Source organism: Notechis scutatus, chromosome 2, assembly GCF_049901735.1.
Source record: "Notechis scutatus isolate UNSWTSFEM ecotype Mainland chromosome 2, rNotScu1.2, whole genome shotgun sequence".
Lineage (NCBI taxonomy): Eukaryota > Metazoa > Chordata > Lepidosauria > Squamata > Elapidae > Notechis > Notechis scutatus.
The window spans coordinates 128274794-128297997 of NC_142010.1; the positions used below are offsets into that span (position 1 = coordinate 128274794).

Consider the following 23204-nt stretch of genomic DNA (forward strand, 5'->3'; position numbering starts at 1 on the left):
GTCTGATCCCTGCAGTTTTCCTGGCAAGTCCCAAAGGTGGTTTTGTCAAGAGGCAACTGGGCAAACATTTTATTTTTTTTTTTTTTATTTTTTTTTTTTTTTTTTTTTTTCAATTTTAAAAAAAATAAAAAAAAAAAAAATAAAAAAAAAAAAAAAAAAAAAAAAAAAAAAAAAAAAAAAAAAAAAAAAAAAAAAAAAAAAAAAAAAAAACAGTGACCCCATGCACCCCCCCCTCCCCCCCCCCCACACCCCCCCCAAAAAAAAAGACAAAAAAAAAAAAAAAATTAAAAAAAAAAAAAATTAAAAGTTGAAAAAAAAAAAAAAAACAATAAAAAATAACAAAAAATACCCCCTTTTTTTTATATTGACCTGGATGGCTGAGAATCTCCATAGACATTTTCCTGGCAAGTTTTTCAGAAGTGATCAGAAATGGTATAGGGTCTCCTGCTTGAGCTACAAAGGTCCCTTTCAACTCTGTTGTTCTGTATTTCTATGTGGTTTGCCAATGCCTCCTTTTTAGGGCTGAGAGAAAGTGACTAACCAGGTTATCCCTAAGGCGGAATTAAAACTCACACTTTTCTGAAGTACAGTAAACACTGATAGAAGAGGATATTTGTAGCTCAGGCTTGAAACTTTACAGTAAGAAATGTATTTATCAAGTGTGCTGATTCAACAGAAAATTTGGGCTCAATTGTGATTGTAAATCGAGGTCTACCTGAATGCTGATAATGTACTTTTCTATTGTGTGGTTCACCTTGAATATTTATAGATGCAACTAAAAGGGCAGCATATGGAGAAAATAATTGATTTTCCAGCAGCAGTTGTTTATCAAGACATTTTTTTTACTGCTGTTCCTACGGAAAATGTGACATGGAGGAGGCTCCTTCCCAGGGGACAAATCATAGTTTCCTATCATTTTAGTATGACAACAACCACTCTATTTCACTTAAGAGGTGGGGTAGGCAAAGGATAAATTTCCAAAAAATTAATTCAAAGCACACAGGCATTTGGAATATAGCTATAAATATGCCTATAGTGCCAGATTAAGATACTTTTGCTCCTCAAAAAACTCAAATTCATTATCCCAGACACTTTAGAAATTCTTGTTGTACCTGTCAGCCAAGAATTCACAATTTCAATGTTCTGTCCTCTTCCCCATTCACAGTACCAACTGAAGATGGCTTGTGTGTGTATGCTTTTTACTTTAAAATACCTTCTGAATCAGACTTCCTCAACCTGGTGCCCTCTGCATGCATTACAGGTTTCACATGGCTGCTGAGTGGGAATTTTTGGAAGATGGAATCTCAGTCTGTTGGGCATGTGCATAAGTATGGTATTCTGTGCATTTCTCTTTGAAGGCAAAAGAGAGTTAGCTGGAGCGTGCATAGTGTGACCCATCAGGAATTGGAAGAAGAGAAAACAAATCAAATTTTGATTTTGGGATTTGAGGATTATATCTGATTTGATTACATAATTCTGGATTCTTAATTATATGGTTATGATTTATAATTGGTAGATTTGTTATACGTTAGACTAACTTTGAATTAAAACATGAATATTGGGGTTTTGCAAACATTGATGTTTTAAGGGTTTTCAGGTATTTATATTATTTAATTAACTTTAGGCCAAGGTTGTCATATTATATAAGAGAATATACAATAAAATAAGAAAGTAAGAGGGTCAGTTTGGTTTAGGAGTGAAGACACCAGGCTAGAAAGTGGGAAACCCTGAGTTGAAGTTGTGTCTTAGCCATGCATGGCAGCTGGGTGGCTTTGGACCAGTCCCTCTCTCTCACAGTCCCAGCCTTCCTCACAGAGTTATTGTTGGGAAAATAGGAGGAGGGAGATGTGTTGGTTAATCCAAAGGTGCTTTTTCAGGAGGAAACCGGACTTTCTTGTTTTTTCTTTTGAAAACATTTCGCTTCTCATCCAAGAAGCTTCTTCAGCTCTGACAGGATAGTGGGGAATGGAAGGATTTATATTCCTTGAAGATGGCTGGAGATCTGCATCCTTTTAGAGGGTTGTTGATGCACTTGGAGGTTTATCTGTGTCCTCAGGGTCACCTGAGTAGTGCTCCTGGTTCCTGTAGTCAGCAATTTTTTTCCCTCTGGAAATCCATTCCTACTCCCACAACCGTTCAAAGGGTGTCCATCCCAAATTGTATAGCTAAAAGTATGTAGAGAATCTCAGTCATCCAGGTCATGGTTGTCCCAAAGGTGCTTTTTTTCAGGAGGTAACTGGGCTTTCTTGTTTTTTCTTTTGAAGACATTTTGCTTCTCATCCAAGAAGCTTCTTCAGATCATTGAAGCACTTGGAGGTTGTCCCAAAGGTGCCTTTTTTCACCTACTCAGGTAACCCTGAGGACACAGATAAACCCCCAAGTCCCAAGTGCTTCAGTGTAGGACTCCGCAGACACAGGCATTCCGTTTCAGCAAAGGTGTCAGCCTGAGGAAAAAGACTGCTTTATACAAATGAGATAAGGTGTGGAAGGACACAAGAACACGTCCGTGTGTGTGTGTGAGAGAGAGAGAGAGAAACCTCTGAACACAGAGGAACCTTTTTCCGCTGGGGCCGGAACTATCCACGTGAACTTTCAATACAGCCGGTACTTTGCTTTTGGGGAACCGGGCAAACAGGATACGGGGAGAGGAAGAAAAAACGCGTGGCGCCGGTTAGAAGAAGGCGAGGATGAGTTTGAAGCGCCTTCCCGGGCTGCTCTGGGGCGGTAAGGAAACGGCATTGTGGAAGCGGCTGCCCTCCGAGCGGCCGCTTTCGCAGGCTTTGCTGGCGGAGGGGCAAGGGAGTTTGCCGAGGGCCTCGCCTTTGAAAGCGGGAAAGCGAGTGTCGCCAAGTTTGAGCGATCAGAAAAATAACATTTTGTCCATTGCTGCCGCCCGGGAATTCTAAGTAATGTTGGTTAGATGGACAAGAGCGGTGAGGACACTGGTTATGCATTTGCATGCAGGAAACGGGGATTAGCATCTGCCCTGTTAATTGTATGCTTGCAAGATACACAGCGATCCCAGGAAATAAATGAAGATCTGCCGGGTTGTTGTTTTTTCAACTTACTGCGTGGGGCAATTTGTGAACCATCACAACTGGATGACACTTTTGGAGAAAGCTCCGTCAACGTATTTGATCTAGTGGTTAAAGCACCAGGCTAGAAAGTGGGACCTTACTCACTTCACAGGATTGTTGTTGTGGGGAAAAATACCCAATATTAGGTATATTTGCTGCCTTGAGTTATTTCTAAAAAGAATAAAGGAGGGATAAAAATAAATATTATTTGATATTAAAAGGAGATAAGAAATGCATATTTATTGTTAAATTATGTGGTGTATACTGGAGTTGGTGACCCTTTGAGAGCTGTTGCAATGAAATTTCACTTTAATGTATGTCGTATAGTGTACATTCGAAGTGACAATAAAGCTATTCTATTCTTTTTTTATTCATGTAGCTGGCGGGGCATGTGGGTATATTGGCAGCATGTCTTCATGGACTATCTCCAATCAGATGTTAGGCAGTAGATCTAGAATTTTTTTAAATTTAGCAATGAGAATGGAGCAAATTGCTTGAGTACAGTTTTCTCTTGTACATTCACTCTGCTGTGAAGAAGCTAGGGGGTTGTAAAAATCTTGTTCCTTTATAGGATCAGTAATGATGGATAAACATTCCCCAAAAATCATCCAGATCACTTACACTATTCACTTTTATTATTGCATGCATTTTGAAGTGTTTGAGTATAGAACTGGGCAGAGATCTAAATCAAAGGGCAAAATGTGATTTGGAGCACATGCGCACATAACATGCTTTGTGAATCTCTCAAACCAAATACATTCCTTACCTGGGAGCATATATCAGCTGCAAAGGGCAGTTTTAGGAGCCCACCTATTTTAAGCTGTTTCTGACAATCATATTTTAATTTTAAATCCAGAAATTTGCACAGATATAATTTGTATTCTTTTGCATGTGGTGTTGAGACTTACCTGGGTTTGGGCAAAGCTCAGTATGAACAGAGATGAAGCAAACTTTGACTTATTTTGTAAAATACTTACCCTCTTTTCATTTTTTTAACTGACACCTTTTAAGATTTAGTTGATCAGATTAAATCGCTTTTTGTTTATAGCTTTACCATTTGAATAAAATTAAGCTAAACTATCCAGGCAAATGAGTAACTGTTGTCAATTGTTGACCTAGAAGCATTTATTAAATATCTGGGGATAGAAACAAAGTATCTGGTAGCCACATTAAGTGATTTGTTGAACTGTAGTTATTCAATAAATTACGTTTGGCTGTATTTGCCTGATTTTCTCTACTAAAAAGCATAATAAATGTACTAAACATATCTCACCATTTTCTGTTTGCACTTTGTAATTTATGGAGTCCCCCAATTGTAAAATGATTCTGCAATTGAGGTTTGCAACCAAAATGGGGTAACTAGAAACCTTAAATAAGGGCTGTTTTGAGTTCACACAGCATTGTGAGTTTAAAAATGGGGACATATAACACCGACATATACAGCTAATACATAAACATATACATATACATATACAGCATATACATAAACAAACAGCTGGACTCATACAACATGTAGGTTAACATTTTACACTATTTAAACGGATTTTTAATTTAAAAGATTTCCAAATCTTGAATTTCCCCTTGCTGATACTTTTCTTTCTGTTTTATGGAGGATCCACTCAAGTAAATAATAGATCAAACTGATAATTTTAAGGAAAGTTTGTTTGTTTATTAAATTTACATGCCACCTGTCTCACAGAGTGATTGGGCATCTTACAGTGCATAAAAGCATAAATACAAAAGCCTTAAAAGCATTAACAAGATTAAAACCCCAAATTTACTATCAATAATCCAAATCCAACTGATTTCAATAGGATTTGAAAATTGCTAATTTGCTCCCTTTGAATATTAGAGGCTAAACTCTAGGCCTTTTACTAATAGGAAATCAATTTCTGTATCCTGTTTATTGTAGTATTTTATATGAACCTGGATAATTGCAGATTATTAATAAACCATGTCTACAGTAGATCAACGGTAGTGTGTAAAGGTTTTCCTTAATGTAGAAAGCCAATCACTTTCCCTTTCCCCCATGCTCCCAAGGAAATAACATTTGGGGCTGTTATAGTAAAAGAGAGGATGAGTAAGGACTCAGTAGAGCTCTAAATCACAATAGTGCTGAAAAAATGCAAATCTGTTCTCATAAAGTTAATTGAAGAAAAAAATTGGGGTCAAATACTTCAGCTTTTGGTAGAATCTTTAGGATATGTCAGTAATACTGTGAGGAATTTACATATGAACTGAGAAAAGCGTCGTAGGGTTTCTAGTAGATCTAACTAGGAACCTGACTTCATCAGTAAATGCTTGAATGAACATTACTGTTGCTAGTGGAATGATTGAAATCTATCTTTGTTTTCAGGAAGGAGATGCTTTCTTCAGGTGCTGCTTCCTTCATCTCGAGGTCTTTGGTATTGTAAGAATTCTACAAGTGCCAGGAAACCGGTCTCTCCATCAGGAACTGAAGCAAAAAATGCAATAGACGCCTTGTTTTCTTCTGAACAGCAATCTGTTATTTTGCAGTTCCTCAATTCAGCATCTGAAGAAGAACTTTCTGCAGTTAAACTATTGCAAGGGAAAAAGTCTCTTAATGTAATAGAGTATAGAAACAACCATGGGCCATTTCAGGAATTACAGAGTTTACTGCAAGTGCCTTCTTTTCAGTATAAAACAGTGGTTAAAGTATGCAACTTTATTCTCAACCCTCTAGAAAAAGAAGAGAAAAAAAACTGCAATCCTATGTCTGCCAGGAAATGCATCAGTCCTCCAATTAAAAGAAGCAGTTTGAAGGTATGATTTTCAGCAGGACTTAGTGTTTCCCCAACATCCTAATGTACAGTTTATCTTCATATACTTGAGAGCTGCTTTTTCAACATAGCTGCCTTTCCAAATTTTAACAATTGAATATTAAACTTTGTAGTGTGACTTATTTCCATGGGGAGAGAACAGTGGAGACTCAAACAGACTTGCCTGTTAGAAAAATCACTTGTGAATTACTTTGCATTTTGAGGTAGGTTGGTAATTAAGGAGGGGTTGGGAAAGATAAGAAAAGTTCTGTAATTCACAGTGGTGAGTAGGCAGCCTTAAATAACAAATGAACACATTAAAAAAAAAACAATGCCAGAGTAGAAGAACTCATTAAGAAAGCTTTAAACTCCTTGACAGATGCTGAAAACCGAAAGCAATTCTTTTCCAGGCAGGATTCTCAAGCATTCTTTTTAGCAAGTTTTGTTTAACACTTCCAGTTTTCCTTGCCTGCTTGTAAAATAACTCCTAACACTGCTAAATACTTGAGATTGTAAGTCAAGGAACACCAGGATGCATACCAGATTACAGTATTCTTCAATTAAGAGTATGAGGTTAAATAAAAAACATCTAGAAGTTCTTCTGCCTTCCTTACCTGAATATGGCCTTTTGCATCTTAAGAGTTTGACAAAATTATATAAAATGATAGGAACACAAAGAGCCATTCTAGAAGAATTGAGACTACTTTAATAAATTTATTTATTTGGATAATTTTTATAGCTGACACTCGTGCTCAGTGACTCTGGACTGCTTACAAAAATATGACTGCTGTTTTTAGGCCTTTTCAGTAGATCCTTTTGCCCTAACAAATATTTAAATTTCAGTTCCAGAAATAGCTTATTCGGTATGTAGGCCAGCTATTAGAAGCATAAGCAAAAGTTCTTCAAATATGCAATACAGTGTCTTAGATCATGTGTCTTTCATAGCTGGTTGTTTAGGTTGTGAATTGTAGGAGTGATATTCACAGTTCGGGAGTGTACTGGTTTAGGGAGTGCTACATCTAAAGTGGTGCGCCAAATAGTATGGCTAAATAAATACACTTTGGTTTTTATGCATGAAAGTTCTCAACCATCTGAGTTTATGATTGATGAATATTAGATTAATATGCCTTGAAGAGTAATAACCATCCTGTCTTTACTTTGTATTTAAAAAAAAAAATCCAAATAAATATATGCTGTTCCAAGAATTTTGTACCTATGTTCTGGAGCAATTCCATGTTCTTTACTAAGTGGAGGAAAAGTAATACAGGTAGTCCTTGACTTACAACCTTTCCTTTAATAACTGTTCAAAGTTACAACGGCAGTGAAAAAAGTGGGCTTAGGACTGTTTTTCACACTTATGACCATTGCAACATTCCCATGGTCACGTGATCAGAATTCGGACGCTTAGCAACTGGCATGTATTTGTGAAGGTTGCAGAGTCACATGATCACCTTTTGCGACCTTCTGACAAGCGAAGTCAATGGGGAAGCCAGATTTGTTTAACAACCGCGTAACCAACTTACAACTTCAGTGACTCACTTAACACCTGTGGCAAAAAAAGGCTGTAAAATGGGACAAATCTTGCTTAGGAACAAAAATTTTGGGTTCTATTGGGGTCGTAAGCTGTATATTTACTTGCACTGGAAAACCTGTGCCTGTAAATGTTTAAATGCTGATCATTCTTTTTCTCATTTTCCCCTTCAGACTGCTAACAGTATTGTATCTATTGTTTTTGGCGTGCAAAAAATTTCATGGGCTCATGTTAACAGAGATTTGGTTGTGCAGAACTGGCATTTGGAAAACTACAGACATAAGGAAGAAACATTCACACCAGCGGTGTACCTGGAGACAGTAAGCCACCTTATCTTGCCTTGGTGGGATGCTCTTTTTCATTCTTGAAGTGTTGCCTTTTTACAGCAGCTGGGAGGTCTGTATGTCACACATGCAAACTCATGATTTGCCATAGCCACCCACCAGTCTTATGGAATTGGCTTCCTATAGATAAACAGTATCATGTATGAAGGACTTTTGTGAAGCCCTATATTGCAACGTTAAGTTTGCTACCTTGCGCAGGGTATGCTGGAAAGATTCTAACAATGGAGAAGAGTCTGGAAACATGATTGAAAACTGCAGGATGTATTGGGGGATAAGCACTCCCATGTTTGTGCAGGATGAAACTAGAAAAGGTGGCTCCCTTGCTGTCTCATTTTACAAGGGAGATGAGTAATCCATTGAGTGCAAAAGGGGAATTAGCACTGCACATCTCACCTTGCACAGATCAGCCTCAGGCACCATTGGTTTTCAAGCATTGGGGAATACAGTGCAGCCAAGGCCGACTTGGTGGGTAGGCATTCCAGCTCAAGCCCTTGGTAGCATGGCCCTCAATTGAGAACAGAACAGGCAAGTGGAATAGGTCGCTGGAGTTAATTTATTGTATTATGTGGCAGGATGGGAAAGAGGCTGTTAGTTTTGTTGGATTTATGTTGCTTCTGAAATGGTTTTAGTTCAGGCTGTCTCTGTTTTATTTTTTTATGGATTTTTTAAAATGTTGCACTCGGAATTTATTGCAGTTGGGCAGCTATAACAAATGTTAAATAGATAAGACAGGCAAACAAAGCTTTAGTTGAGACCCTGGGAGCTTCCTAGCTAGCAAATAACTTTTGGAGTAGACAGCCTCTTGCCCCGAGGGAAGTTTTGGGCTGTAGTTTATAAGTTCATAGTTATCCAACCTCTTGGCATGCCTGGGCCATATTGAGTGAAGAGGAAATGTTTATAATGCATATAAACAACAAACTGTATTATATTATTATCTTGTGGGGGCCACATTACTAGCTGCCCAGGGCTACACGTGGCCCATGTGCAGGGGCTTGATATGCCTGATATAGATAAAAAAGTTTCATGGTTATGATTGAGAGGTGCAGGGAAAGATTTTTGCTTTCAAACTCAGTGACTCAAACCATGATGTTTCAGCACTCAGCAACCGCAACTGAGCCCAGAATATGCATTGTTAAGCAAGGTGGTTGTGGAATTATCCCTAATTTTACAACTTTTTGCCATGGTTGTTAAATGAATCCCTGCAGTTGTTAAGTGAATTGTGGTTTTTAAGCAAATCTGGCTTTCTCACTGACTTTGCTTGTGAAAGCAAGCTGGGAAGGCCGGAAATGCTGATCGCATGACCCAGAGATACTCCAACAGTCATAACGACACGCTGGATGCCAAGCGCCCAAATGTTGATCATGTGACCATGGGGTGGGTGGGGATGCTGACGATTATAAGTGCAAGGACTGGTCATAGATCCTTGCACTTAGAACTATCCCAGCATCATGCCCTTTTTTCAGTGCTGTTATAACTTTGGTCACTAAACAAGGTTGTAAGTTGAGGATTAGTATCTGTACTATGACATATTTTCTTGGGAAAAAAATCAAGGAGAAACCTGTAAAAGGGAAAAATCAAAAGAGATTCATAAGGCTAAAAAAATTGTTACATTTATAAAAATTTTGCTTTACGAAGGAAATTCAAGAGCAAAACCAATAAAATAAATTGGTAAAGAAGTCTAAAGGCCAGTTTTCTGGAAGGACTGTCCTGCATAATAAAGTTACTTAGCTATACTTCATCCCTTGATTTCAATGTAAACACTAATAAAATAGAAAAATAAGGAGTAATCCTCAATTTACAACCATTCATTGATCAATCGAGATTAAAATGGCACTGAAGTCACTTATAGCTATTAGTGTATCCCCATGGTCATGTGATCAAAATGCAGATGCTTGGCAACTGGCATGGATTAATGGTGGTCACTTAGTCATGTGATCACCTTTTGCAACTCTGACAAGCAGTCAGTGGGGAAGCCAGATTCATTTAATAATTGCTACTAACTTAATTGCAATGATTCACTTAACAACTGTGGCAAGAAAGGTTGGAAAATGGAGCAAAACTCACTGAACAATTGTCTTGCTTAGCACCAAAAAATTTGGCCTCCACTGTGGTCATATAACAAGGACTACCTGTGGTTGTAATAATTCCAAGGAATGTATTATGCATGACTATTTTGCCAGTTTTTTTCCTCCCTCTATCACCCACCTTTGTTCCAGAGCAGTAGTCCCCAACCTTTCTGGCTCTGCGGACCAGCAGTGATGATGGCAGGAGAGAAGGGATGGTTTTGCATGCACACCTGCTGCTTGCGCACAAAGAGCTTCATGCGCTTCCACGCTTAGTCACTTGCTGGCTGCTTGCACAGCCCGGTACCGACCTGAGGGTTGGGAAGCCCTATACCATACCTTTTTGCAGGGACATGCACAAAAATAGCCAGCTAGCAAGAATCTGCCAGATTTGTAGCCCACTTTTGAGTAGAATATCTTCATCTAGGTATCTATGGAGATTCTCAAATCATCCAGGTCATGGTTGTCCCAAAGCTGCTTTTTTCAAAAGGCAACTGGACTTTCTGGTTTTTCTTGCATGAGAAGCTTCTTCTCAGAGCTGAAGAAGCTTCCTGGATGAGAAGTGAAATGCCTCGAAAGAAAAACCAAAAAGTCCAATGGCCTCTTGAAAAAGCACCTTTGGGATTCCCATCTAGAGGAAGTTTTTGATGGACCCAGTCCATTCTGTACCAAGTTAAATCATGAGTTTGTATACTTACTCATTCAAAACTGCTTTTAAGGTATGGTTCAAAATAATTTCACCGTAGTATATACATTTCTAATAGATACACAGATGTTAACCAGTGCATGCTTTAGGATTTGTGTTGCTGTATTTGTTTGGTAAAACTGACTTATACTTGTTTGTTTCAGGTATCTACTATAATATCCAAGATTCCTGAAGCAGACTTTTATGTTTTGGAAAAAATTGGACTTCCTCCCACAAATGCTGCCTTGTTTCCAGTAACGTTGCATCTTCGTATAATGGAAGCTGTACTTTATGCGTTATTGCAAAAAAGTTTTGGAAAGGATGGACAACCCCAAGTGTTGAGCATCGCCCGGAATGCTGTAGGCAGATATTTTGGGTTGATGTTGGGAGAGTCACGAATTAGTGGAATGGACCTTGTAAAACAGTTTCTGTTGGACTCTGCTAAACAAACAACCCGTGTGAGCTTTGCAAACAACGTAGTTGCCAGGCATATGCATATCGTGTCAGGTAATTCATGGAAAAGAGAGGAGGAACTATGTGATTCATTATTGCAGGCAATTGCTTTTTATGAGCTTCTGGTATTTGACACTGGTGAAATGTCTTAAGAATTAAATAAATTCATGATTGTACGACTTCTGGATTGTACAATAGCTCTGTGACATTTGATGTAACATTAAGCTGAAATAACCTTCAGGTGTTAAGTGTCAAAATTATTTCCTGTTCTCAGCTTATCGTAACCCTCCCTAATTGTAGATAACAGTTGAACAAATTAAAAATGAAAGAATTATATAATTAACATGTTTTGGATCAGTGACAAGTAACTTATCAAATAAGCAACTTATCAAATGTTTCAAAGCCATATTGTATGTCTGGTAGAATATGCTAATCAAGAGGGCTTTTTAAAAAAAACATAAGAATGGTTTTAACGATTATTTTTCCACTTGGCCAATTGACATGCAACAGACTTCAGGAGTTACCAAGGATGGAAATACTTTCTTTTATTCTAATCCAAACAATCTGCATTATTAGGATTAAAAGTAGTACAAGGAACATGGAAATTATCTAGGGAGAAATGAGTAGGGGAACCCAAAATTTGCATTTTTACCTCACAAAATTACCGTATAAAAAGTTACGCCCTTCCTTCCAGATATTTTACTTTATTGCAGGGATAGAAACTTTTAAAAAACAAGTGTTGGTACAATAATAAAATAGTATAAAAGGATGTACAGAAATGCAGACAAACAGCTGCAAAGAGTTGTTAATGTAAGAAAGGGATTTACAAAATTCACTGTTTTCCCTCACAGACTTCGCCTGCTAGGGACCAATGTACAGGTCTGCACATTTGCAGATGCATGCAACACACCAACCACTTCAATCTAAAGCAGGGTAATTGCTGAGTGTCACCTGTTAACATTTGGTTAATCTGGATTTATTGTTAGATCAATTCAAAGAGGTGCTTTTTTAAAGCTTATCACTGCATCAACTGATTGACTTGAAAAAGATGTGGCTTTCTGGCATTAAGATGTTTATTAACATCAGAAAGCCACATCTTTTTCAAGTCAATCACCTGATGTATTGATAAGCTTTGAGCTGTTTTTTAAAGCATCTGAATTGATCTATTGTTGTACAAATTAAAAGCTGACCGGGAATGTGGAAAGTAACTAGTTGGTATATCTGCATCCTTCATAAATAAAGATTAAAAATATAATAGTCTTTTGAATATACATTTCTATTTACAATGTTATTCTTGGCCACTGTTTTAAGGAAAGTCAGTTGCCAGGCTGTTCAAAATTTCTTTGGGAAGATGAATCCCTTCCAGATAGTGGAGAAACCTGTTTGGGGGGAGGAAAATAGTAGTTTAGATTCAGTATCGATGAAAACATCTTGATCATTTTAACCAGATTACTTTATAATTTTGTCTTTTGTCTGTAACTCAGATACATGCATAGATTGTATTCCAACACACCAGAAAGTAAATCCTTTTGAATTCAATGAGATTTACTTCTATAGATAACTTACCTCCTTTTTGTCTTCCCCTGTTCTTTCTGTTTCTCTGATTTACAAATGTTGCGAAGAATTGGCAGATATTCCATTACACTGGCTTTTTTGCTATTAAGACTTAAAGGTGTACTGGAAAACACACTTTTAATTAATTCTATCCTCTTCTGTGCATTATAGTGAATGCTGTAAAAGAAAAGTACATAATATATTTTCTATCAGTTATATTTTTAGAAGTGAATATCTGCAGCAGATTGCTTCTGCTTAGTTTCCTAATCTTTTTCTTGTATTCTATAAGAAAGCTGGAATATCCTTTTCAAAAAATGAAAATCTGAGGAATCGTGTAATAAGCAGAGATTAAGATTCTATATTAAAAATAAAAGACATACAATTGAATTAACATTAAATCTTCCATGGTCATTTTACTACTTCTAAACCCATTAGATGAGACGTAGTATAAAGAGAAGCAGCTTGGATAAGTGTAAAATTTTTCTCCGGTATTAAACAAGTTTATTTCTAAAATAATTTTGTTGATAAAACTGTTCTCTTCCATCTTAGAAATTAATGTGACAACTTGACAGTCTCTGCTTTTGTCTTCAGTTTCAAAGTCAACAGGAGAAATTAATATCCAGGCCTTTATCAAAATATTATAAGCTCTTTGTTCTCTTTAGGGCTTCTGCTTTACATACCAAGGACACTCTTTTTCCCATTTCATACTGTAAAAACCTAAGAAAAAGTTTTTACCTGGAATTAGCTGCTGACCGGCCGAAGTATAAATCAGCTTGTTCTTTTGAAACATGGGGAGAGAGTTCTTCAAATTCATTCTTCTGGAGAGTTTTATTACAGTTCAAGCAACTGTCCATGATTTTTGAAATACTCTTGGAGCATTTGTTAAAACTTAACGCCTCCATTGTTGCTTTTAGTTCGCTAGAGCTTTGAGAATTCCACCAGTCAGTGTACTCCACACTAAATTCATCAGAGAGACCATTTTTTATCTTCCCCTTGGTCCAAATAAAATCTCCATATTTACCGGCCTGCTTGGATGCTTGGGTGGGTTCAGTGAAATAACAATCCAAGAAAGACATATTGTCCAGGTATTCAGTTAAGGAATTTAAACACTGGGATACAAATACAGAATCTTTTGCGCTGACAGATGTCCCATCCTTCGGTACTCCTGTGCCAACCTTCATAGATTCCACTGTGCCTGTTTCTTCTAAGCTTGAAGTGCTTGTGTCAGGGGACAGTGTAACAAACCCGGAGTAATTTAATCCACGTTCAAATAAATCGCTATCGTCCAACACAGTCATTTTTTTCAGACATTTTGATCGTTTAGCCTTTTTCACAGGGGGGGCTTCCTCTAAGTAGTCAGTATCAATGCACATACTACTTGAAGCCTTTTCTGCAATAAAGCTACATGCAGGGCTGGCTATTTCAATTGCTTCTGGAATTATATTAAGAGGCAAAGATGATACAATTTCAAGGTTGCTGTAAGTAAAGTCTGTATTCCTCATCTGGAATTCTGTGAGCAGATGTATCAGTTTGTTCCAATCTTCTTTTGTTCTGATTTCACGCTGTTGAGAAATCATTAGAAATCATTATCATGAAGGAGAAAGAGATTTGGAGCCTACTTGATTGTAAAGGCTGTCTTTTAATCATGCCAGAAATAGTTAATTAAATAAGATACACGAAATCTATCGGAAAAAGACATCTGTGTTTTTTAAAAGTAATTTTCTAAATGTGGTTACTTAACTGTAGAATTAAGTTTCTTATAATTTCTGTCTTTTGAATTATCTTTTTATTCATACAGATAGCCATGGACTTACATCCATTCATTTAAACACCTTTGAAGTTAAAATGACTTACAACCAGTCCTCACATTTATGACTGTTGCAGTGTCCCAAGGTTGTGTGATTACTATTTGTGAGCTTCTTGCGGGGCTCCCACCAACAAAAGTCAACGGAGGGAGCCAGATTTGTTTGGTAACTGTTAAGTTCACTTAATGACTACAGCAAAAGGTTGTAAAATCAGGCGTGACTCAATGACCGTATCACTTAGCGATGGAAATCCCAGTCTTAATTGTGGTTGTTAACTCCAGGACTACCTGTACAAATGTTCTACTGCTACCTATTTCATCTACTTTGATCAGAACTAAATTCGGAAATCCAATGGTTTGAAAAAGGGCCATTGTTCTAGATTTGATTTAAGACTGTAAGCATTCATTGCACATAGTTTTTTACCTTCAAGTTTCTGCATGAGTATTTTGTTAAAGATATAATTTTTACTGAAGAAGTTATGTCATCCTCCACCGAGGCCTATAAATACATAAAATGCTGGTTTGGATTTATGACGTGGGGGGAGAGGGAAGAAAGCCAATGAATCAGAAAAGGACCTGTCTTTTACAAGCGGAGCCCGGACTCAAACCACTCTCCCCGGTAAGCGGAAGGAGCTTATTGGCAGACCAGCAATAGAACAAGCATTCCTCATCTCACAACGATCATTTCATTTGGTGACCGTTTAAAGTTACAACAGCGCTGAAAAAAGTGACTTATGACCATTTTTCACACTTAATAACCATTGCAGGATCTCCATGGTCACGTAACTGAAATTCAGACCCTTGGCAATTGACTCACATTTATAACGGTTATTTATGACGGTTGCAGTGTCCCGGGGTCATGTGATCCCCTTTTGCGACCTTCTGACAAGCAAAGTCAAGACACAAGCCAGATTCACTTAAGAATTGTTTTATTAACTTAACAACTGCAGTGACTCACTTAACAATGGTGGCAAGAAAGTTTGTAAGATGGGGCAAAAAATCAACTTAATGACTGTCCTTAGCAATGGAAATTTTGGGTTCAACTGTAGTCGTCAGTTGAGGACTACTTGTAATAAAGCCTGAGTGGATATATAGCACTGTTCTTTTAACCTAAGTCCAGTGAGGCTCTCTTGTTCACTGACCATGCAATACAGCCAAGGAAAAACAAATCCAAGGACAAGGGAGAGAGATCAAATGGATGGGCCTAGCAAGATCCATGTTGCAACATTTGGTTGAAGGTTCATTTCTTGTTAAACAATTTAGTAAACGTACCTTAAGAAATGAGAACAAATCTTCTGAAGGCAAAAATATGTTCTTAAGTCCAAGCAGATTCTCAGTGCAGCCAGTATTACATTTTGGAATATTCTCAAGAATAGGTTGCTTTGAATTCGAGCTATTCGATTCTTTGATGGAAGCGTTCTGTTTTATGCCATTGATCTCTGTCCAGTTCCCTGTAGACAAGAGTTTTGTACCTCAATATTGAGCGAAGCAAAAGGCCATCAATTTACTTCAAATTCCAGTCAGACTGATATATCAGACCTCACTTAACTATGGGATCGTAAGTATATCAGAGCTAAATAAAAGATGTGCCGTTCTCTAGTCAGAAAGTGAATCTCCTCCCAGTTTTGACCTCCTGATTTTGGAAAACTTTCTGGGGACAGATCCTAAAGGAATTGTTTCAAAGTAATTGGAGGGGATTGGATGGTTTGCAGGCTTTGGGGGATGCCTAACAAAGTTCTATCTCTACTACCAAATTACTACTAGATCTGTAACCACATAGTCAGGTACAACCAACTCACACAAGGAATAATCTGGCCCTCAGATTCAGTGTAGTTTAGTTTACTTGATTGTCATTGCACCTTGTACAATGAAATTAAATACCATCTTCAGTGTACATTATGACTATGAAAATAAACATAAACACACATCCTTCACATTCTATACATTGAATTGAAAACCTCTGATTTTGCATTGCTGTCAATAACGTTGGCTAGAATTCTACCCTTCCACTTTGGTTATATATCAGTAATTCCATCTCATATTTACACTGTTACATTTCCGCAAACCTCATTCTATTCCCTGATCTTTGCTTTTTCTCTTTTCATAATCTATTTGGAGGCCAACACAGTAACTTGTGTCTTACATATACTAATAGCACTTAAACGTGTATATCGCTTCACAGTGCTTTTACAGCCCTCTCTAAGCAATTTACCAAGTCAGCATATTGTCCCTAATAATCTGGGTCCTCATTTTACCAACCTCAGAACGATGGAAGGCTAAGGTCACCTTGAGCCTGGTGAGATTTGAACTGCTGGCTGTCAGCAGAATTAGCCTGCAATACTGCATTCTAACCACTGCGCCACCATAACTCCACTTTAAATTGGAATTTGATACTATAAACATGTTTAAATATAAAAGCCTAAACCAGGCACATCCATCCCATGGCCCATATGCGGCCCTGGACAGCTAGTACTGTGGCCCTCACAAGACCATAAACTTTCAACATTATTATGCGATTTATTTATATTAACTATAGTATATATTTCATATGCAGCCCAAGACAAGTTCTCTTCACTCAATTTGGCCCAGCCAAAGCAAAAGGTTCATTTAAGTTTCATTTAGTTTCAAATGAGTTGTAATTATGATAGACTGTCATACCTTTTTCTTTCAAGTAACCACCACCACTCTGGACCCAAAACTGCAAATATAGAATACTCTGCCTGATGTCACAGTTATTCACAGTTAACAAGGCAGCAAAGTCTCTGATATCGGTCCTTAAATTCTCGGCCAAACACAGAACTTGGAGATAGCTAGCCACATTTATCTAAGTACAAACGGATGAAAAGATTGACAATACTTGCCTTTAGTAAACATATCAAAGAATGTTCTATCGCAAGACTACAAATTATATTTATTTGCTAGTGTTGTTAAAAATAGGTAGTAAGCCAATTAGAAAGTGTGATGTTAGATGTTCGTTTCCAAAATTAACAATTTTGTTACAATATGCATTGTTTTTAAATCCTTATTATGCAATAGATAGCATATACTGTACATTACAGCTAAAAATTGGAACATTTAGGATGTAGAGTGCTGAACATTACAATGCAGATAAATAAAAACTACCATGTTTTTTGTTCTGTAAGACACACTCTCCCCCCAAAAAGTGGGTGGGAATGTCTCTGCGTCAGTGCTGGTCCTTTGGTGAACAGCAGCTGGGCTGTGGTGGGGTCCTTTTACAGTGCTGAACCCCACCTCTTCTGTCTTTGTCATTGCCCACCTCTTCTGTCTCTTTTCTGCAACTGGAGTCAATAGGCAGAGCTGGCACATGAAAGGACACCTATCTGTGGTCCTCTCAGACTACCCCTGATTTTTTTTTCTTGTTTTCCTCCTCTAAATTTAGGTGCGTCTTATGGTCAGGTGCGTCTTACAATGCAAAAAATATGGTAGTTTCATAGCACAAAAGCTGGTTTTATCTGGAAAACCAACCCAAAAAGACTTTTAAAGGAGTGGAGCATTAGGGTTCTTTGTTTTTTGCCTCGAAAGCCACACAAGTGACCAGTAAGTTGAGGGTCATCTATAAATATTTTCTGTAATATAGACATTAATCTATAATCTCTTTTGGCACATTAATTAAATTGCGTGGATAATATTTTCTGGGTAATGACATAAAATGGTTGCATTAAATTACAGTTTTACTTGGGACAGGTTCATTGTCCTAAGAAACTCTAATCAACATTTTTGGAATTCTAGAATTGAAAAACTTACCAAAGAAGGTACTCTGAAGGTGATTTGTTCAAAGCAGCCATCAAATGTTTCACTGAACAATGGATCTACACAAAAGGTTCATAATACAGACTTTTACCATTTCGTCATACGGAATTATTTTTGCTTTTATAAAACAGACAGAAAAATATTTCAAATATTAAAATACCTCTCTTTATACAATGGTTATGTAGAAATATTCAGCACGTTTGAGAGTACAGAACTTACTAGAAGTATTAGTTTGTATTGATATTATTATCAATCTAGGTTATTTCTTGGTTATAAAAAGTGCAAAAAGGTAACAAAATTCAACATCGGTTATTTCTATTGTAATAAGGATGCAGGCACCCAATAAATGGAAAAAGAGTAAGACTCACTGCCGTAACTGGTTAATAAGATAATAGCCATTTATCAGAAATGGCTATTGATTCTCCTGCTCAGTAGAGCAGGGGGTTGAACTAGATGACCTCCAAAGCCTCTTCCAACTCTGTTATTCTGTGTCATGTGAGCCATGATCTTGACTGGCTCAAGGTTGACTCAGCCTTCCATCCTTCCCAGGTTGGTAAAATGAGGACTCAGATTGTTGGGGGCAATGTGCTGACTGCTTAGAAAGGGATATAAAAGCACTGTGAAGTGGTATTGCTATCCTACGGTAAAATAGGATACATAGAAATCTTGGGCATATTTACCAGCATAAATATGTTTTCCATATACCATCTTTTCACTCAATTTTTCCTTACTTGGAAATACATACAAAAATAAAACACCCATCTTTACCCATCCTTATCTATCTGGCCATATGGAAACCCAGGTTCCCCCGTGGGCACAATAATAATTCTTCTCTCAATCACATCCACTTGAATACTCAGACCCCTTCCCGTCTCCATCCTTCACCAACAAACATAACACAGGTAGTCCTTGATTAATGACCACTCCTTAACCAACTGTTCAAAGTTACAACAGCACTGAACGAGTGGTACTTATGACCTTTGAGTTCCAGCTTTCCCAGCCCGCCCCCAGTGATGTAATCATGAGCTCAACACTTGGCAAACAGCTCGCCTTTATGATGGCTAAAGTGCCCTGCAGTCATATCACTATTTGTGACCTTCTCTGCTGACGTCCCATAAGCAAACTATCAGTGGGGAAGCTGCTATGGAAGGTTGCAAGTGGTTCCTGCCACTTTCTTGTACACCCTCCAAAAACCCACCCCATACCCAGCCATAGTATGTGTGCCCCTCAGCACTTTGTATCAGACTCCTCCAACCCACCCACCAACCTGCTTGTGAGCCACCTGGAACAAAGTCCACATTTTGGGCAGAGGGGACCGTTGGTTTCAAAGAGGGGTCAAAGAGACCATCTATGTCAGGGGTGGGCAAACTTTTTGGCTCGGGGGCCGCATTGACTTTTAAAATTTGACAGGCGGGCGGGTCAGCACAAGATTTTGGGGAATCGCCCCCCACCCTTCCCCCCTTCTCCTCCTTCCCCTCCCCTCGGAGGCCCCTGAGTCAGGAGTTGCTACCGCCGGCGCGGCTCGGCGCGGCTCCAGTCCCGCGTTGCCTCGGGAAGGAAAGGCAAAAGGAACAGCCGCGGCGGTGCTTTGCAAGAGCAGCGGCACCGGAGGCTCAGGCTCAGCGGCTCCTGGTTTTGCCTTTTCCTTCCCAAGGCAACGCGGGACTGCGCACAGCTGCGCCGGCGTGCTGCTCCTGACAGCCCAACCAGACACCTGAGCGGAGCCGGGCGAAACTGCCTGTTGCTGCTGCCGGAGCACCGCCGGGTCGCCTCCTCAAGCAGCTCGCCCGCCCGCCGGGCTTCCCTCTGTCGCGTGGCTCGGGGCCAGGCGCGGCGCCCAGCGAGTTAAAAGAAAGCCGAAAGTTGCTGGGAAGTTGCTCGGGTGCTGGGAGCAGGCTTTTAAAGTGCCGCCCGAGCAGGACCGCCGAGCCAGGAACGGGGCACCATGGCAGGGCAAGGCTCCACCAGCAGCGGCCTAGCTTTAGGTGGCTCAAGCAGCCCGCCCGCCCGCCGGGTGGAACCCTTCCGCTCCTCGGCAGGGAAGACGCTCCAGCCTGCAAGCTTTGCCTTTGCAAAGTTTAAGCCTGGAAGCCCGGGAAAAAAAAGGGGATCGGGGACTCACCTTCGGAGAGGTCGCACTTGAAGGTGATTTCGAACTCCCAGCCGAGGCCTTTGCAAATTTCTTTTCTTTCCTACCCCTAGATCGCTTCGCACTGTTTTGCAGCTTTGGGGGCCACGCGGCACAGGGCAATACGCCACACCCAGCGATTTTTTTCAGGGCGGGCGGATTGGACAGACCAATGGCAGTTATTTTTTTCAGGGGCGGGCCGCATTGGACAGACCAACGGGCCGGATGTGGCCCCGGGCCGTGGTTGCCCACCCTGATCTATGTCAAATTAAACACCCCTCTCTCTACAACAGTCCTTTCAACAGTTCCAAGAAAGCTCCATGCCTATTTGCACCACTCAGGTGACCCTGATGACACAGATAAACCTCCAGGTGATCTAAATGACCTGATAAAAGAATGCAAATGACCAGCTGTCTGCAAGGAGTATGAATCTTTCCATTCCCCACCATCCAGTCAGAGCTGAAGAAGCTTCTTGGATCGAAACCTCTTCAAAGAAAAATGAGAAAGCCCAGTTGCCTCCTGAAAAAGCACCTTTGGGACACCTGGAACTTCCAACCTCCTGCCAGGTTGCCCATTGACTTGAAAAACAGCAGGATGTCGCAAGGAGGCCCTTACTGAATTACCTGCAATCCCTGCTTAACGTTGGCAACACGGATTGCCATTACTAAGTGATGTGATGCCACACTTTATGACCTTGCTTAGTGACCCAAATCCCAGCCCCAATTAATGTCATTAAGCAACAGCTACATCAATATTCACAAGAAAAATAGCAAAAGCAATAAGACTTATATAGCGCTTCATAGTGCTTTTACAGTCCTCTCTCAGCAGTTTATAGAGTCAGCATATTGCCCCCCAACAATCTGGCTCCTCATTGTACTGACCTTGGAAAGAATGGAAGGCTAAGTCAATCTTGAGCTGGTCAGAATCAAACTCCTGGCTGTGAGCAGTGAGTTAGTTTACAACAGGGATGTCAAACTGGAGGCCCGTGGGCGGGATGCGTCACACACATGCCACACCCACCCCAGCTCCGCGAAGAGAAAAAAAATGTTGCAATACATCATGTTGACATCAACGTGATGCAGCGAGTTTGATACCCATGACCTATAATATTGAACGCTAACCACTGCATCACCAAGAAGGTCATAAAGTCCCCATTTTCTCCCCAAGGAAGAAGATTAAATTTTTTGCCCATTTTGCTAAAGAGATCAATAAAAATTGATTTACAGTACCATTTAGGGGACTCTACAAGAAAATTCATAGTATAGAGGAGGAAATCAGTTTGTTGAGAACATTAAAATGGATTATAAAATATTGAACAATCAATTTACTCTACAGCCGTGATGGTGAACCTATGGCATGCGTGCCGGAAGTGGCACGGAGAGCCATTACTGCTGGCATGTGAGCCCTCAACCCAGAGGTCTATTGCGCATGCACCGCCCGACAGGCGATTGTCGGATATCTGGCACATGCGTGGGGGGCAGGGATGCGCAGGAGACACATGGCGCACATGGTGGAGGTTGCATGTGCATGCGTGGGGGGGCTACCCACATGCATTGCCTTCTGGGGGCTGGCACGCGAGCGCAGTTATTGGCACAGGAGCCCAAAAACCACTGCTCTACAGCAAACTGCTTATTTCCCTGACCTAGCCTTCAAGAACATTAAAATTTCTGTTTTGGCCCTGATTAAGTCTCCTAGAACTGTACCTAGTAATGCACTCTCAAAATTTTGTACTGTTCTTGAGGGAGAAATACTTGATAATCAATACCATATGGGGGGCTGCAGACCCTCAACGAAGAGGACAGGATGTTTGTCACTGGTTCTCACACATACCCTGTGAATACACTATTAGGGTCAACACAGGGATATATTCAGGGCAAATATCTGGTCTCCCTAAGTCTGCACTGACTTGTTGTTTTTGAAAACAGCACTAACAAACTATTACTCTGGACAACAAACAATATATTAGAAAATTAGATTTCATTTTGCAATTGCAATTACGTCACAGTGACAAGTCTTACTTCCAACAACTATTGAATTTTTCTTAGAACAAGTTATGTTGAGAAGATATTTGGTTGATTAATAATAAGGTTCACTTTGCTAGGATGAAGCTAGTGGAGTTCTAAATAAATAAGGGCAGTGAAATAATTCTTTAATTTAGAAGTTAACGTCCATAAAAACTATGGTGCCTAACCAGAAATTTGTTCTCCAAAGATTCCTTGGAGCCCAAACAAAGAAATTAAAAACAGATAGATGGGCAAAAGCTGCTAAGATCATCCAATCTGATGGGACTCTGGCACTCTTGTCCAAAATCTCAAAACATCTCATGTGGGAATCCCAAAACAAATGCTAGTTATTTTTTAAATTTAACTTTGGGATCCTGAAAACTGCTATGGGAGCAGGACAGGTTTATGCTCTGGCACCCACAGTCACCCACGACTGATTACTTATTACTTATTATTATTTATGCACTAGGCCTCAAAATTTATTGATGATGCTACAGAAGAAACTGTTGCCCAAAGGAATCATAATATTCTTTCAATGCACAAAACAGTAGCTAGGCAATTCATTTTTGGAACTGTCCTCTTGAAGTTAAAAGAGCTCAAACAATAATATTAATTAAATCTTATAAGAGTGCATTCAAAATGGTTATTTAATGTAAGATTACAGCAGCCAGACAGCTGAGGAATTACAGAAATAACATTTGCCTACCATTGGTGGTTAGAATGACAGGTCTCTTGGTAGTGCTCATGAAGGTCTTTATTGCATTTAGAAATCCAGTATCTTCATCAAATATTATATCAACCTAGGAGAAGGGAAACATGTTTCTAATTGTTGTATACAGGTAATGCTCAACTTACAAGTTTATTAAGGCACCATTCAAAGTTACAACGGCACTGAAAAAATAGCAATAGCACTTAGACTTAAATACCGCTTCACGGTGCTTTACAGCCCTCTCTAAGCGGTTTACAGAGTCAGCATATTGCCCCCAACAATCTTGGTCCTCATTTTTACCA

At 39.3% G+C, this 23204-nt stretch overlaps 2 protein-coding genes across 4 annotated transcripts in view; one reads left to right on the forward strand and one right to left on the reverse strand.

Moving 5' to 3' along the window:
* The first annotated feature begins 2673 nt into the window (after positions 1-2673).
* On the forward strand, positions 2674-11272 carry TEFM (transcription elongation factor, mitochondrial). 2 transcript variants are annotated; one of them, XM_087956175.1, is made up of 4 exons: positions 2674-2933; positions 5434-5861; positions 7562-7708; positions 10645-11272. In XM_087956175.1, exons 1-4 carry the CDS (start codon positions 2921-2923, stop codon positions 11083-11085), a joined length of 1029 nt encoding a protein of 342 aa, XP_087812301.1. In that variant the 5' UTR covers positions 2674-2920; the 3' UTR covers positions 11086-11272. The 2 variants fall into 2 exon arrangements, with proteins under 2 accessions (XP_087812301.1, XP_026536619.1); XM_026680834.2 differs by having other exon boundaries at positions 2674-2724.
* Positions 11273-11453: 181 nt separating this feature from the next.
* ATAD5 (ATPase family AAA domain containing 5) overlaps positions 11454-23204 on the reverse strand; it is a 33019-nt gene continuing 21268 nt past the window's right edge. For both annotated transcript variants that reach the window (XM_087956174.1, XM_026680831.2), the window contains exons 17-23: positions 22900-22993; positions 18057-18121; positions 16950-17115; positions 15564-15742; positions 13223-14049; positions 12500-12664; positions 11454-12312 (exon numbers count right to left, since the gene is read on the reverse strand). In XM_087956174.1, coding sequence (XP_087812300.1) covers positions 12240-12312; positions 12500-12664; positions 13223-14049; positions 15564-15742; positions 16950-17115; positions 18057-18121; positions 22900-22993 — 1569 coding nt within the window. In that variant the 3' untranslated portion in view covers positions 11454-12239. The remainder of the gene's footprint in view (positions 12313-12499; positions 12665-13222; positions 14050-15563; positions 15743-16949; positions 17116-18056; positions 18122-22899; positions 22994-23204) is intronic.

Coding starts and splice junctions, on each gene's coding strand:
- TEFM (XM_026680834.2), top strand. CDS start 2,688: ATGAGTTTGAAGCGCCTTCCCGGGCTGCTCTGGGGCG. Junction 2,725..5,433: donor TCCCGGGCTGCTCTGGGGCG/GTAAGGAAACGG, acceptor CTTTGTTTTCAG/GAAGGAGATGCTTTCTTCAG. Junction 7,709..10,644: donor CAGCGGTGTACCTGGAGACA/GTAAGCCACCTT, acceptor TGTTTGTTTCAG/GTATCTACTATAATATCCAA.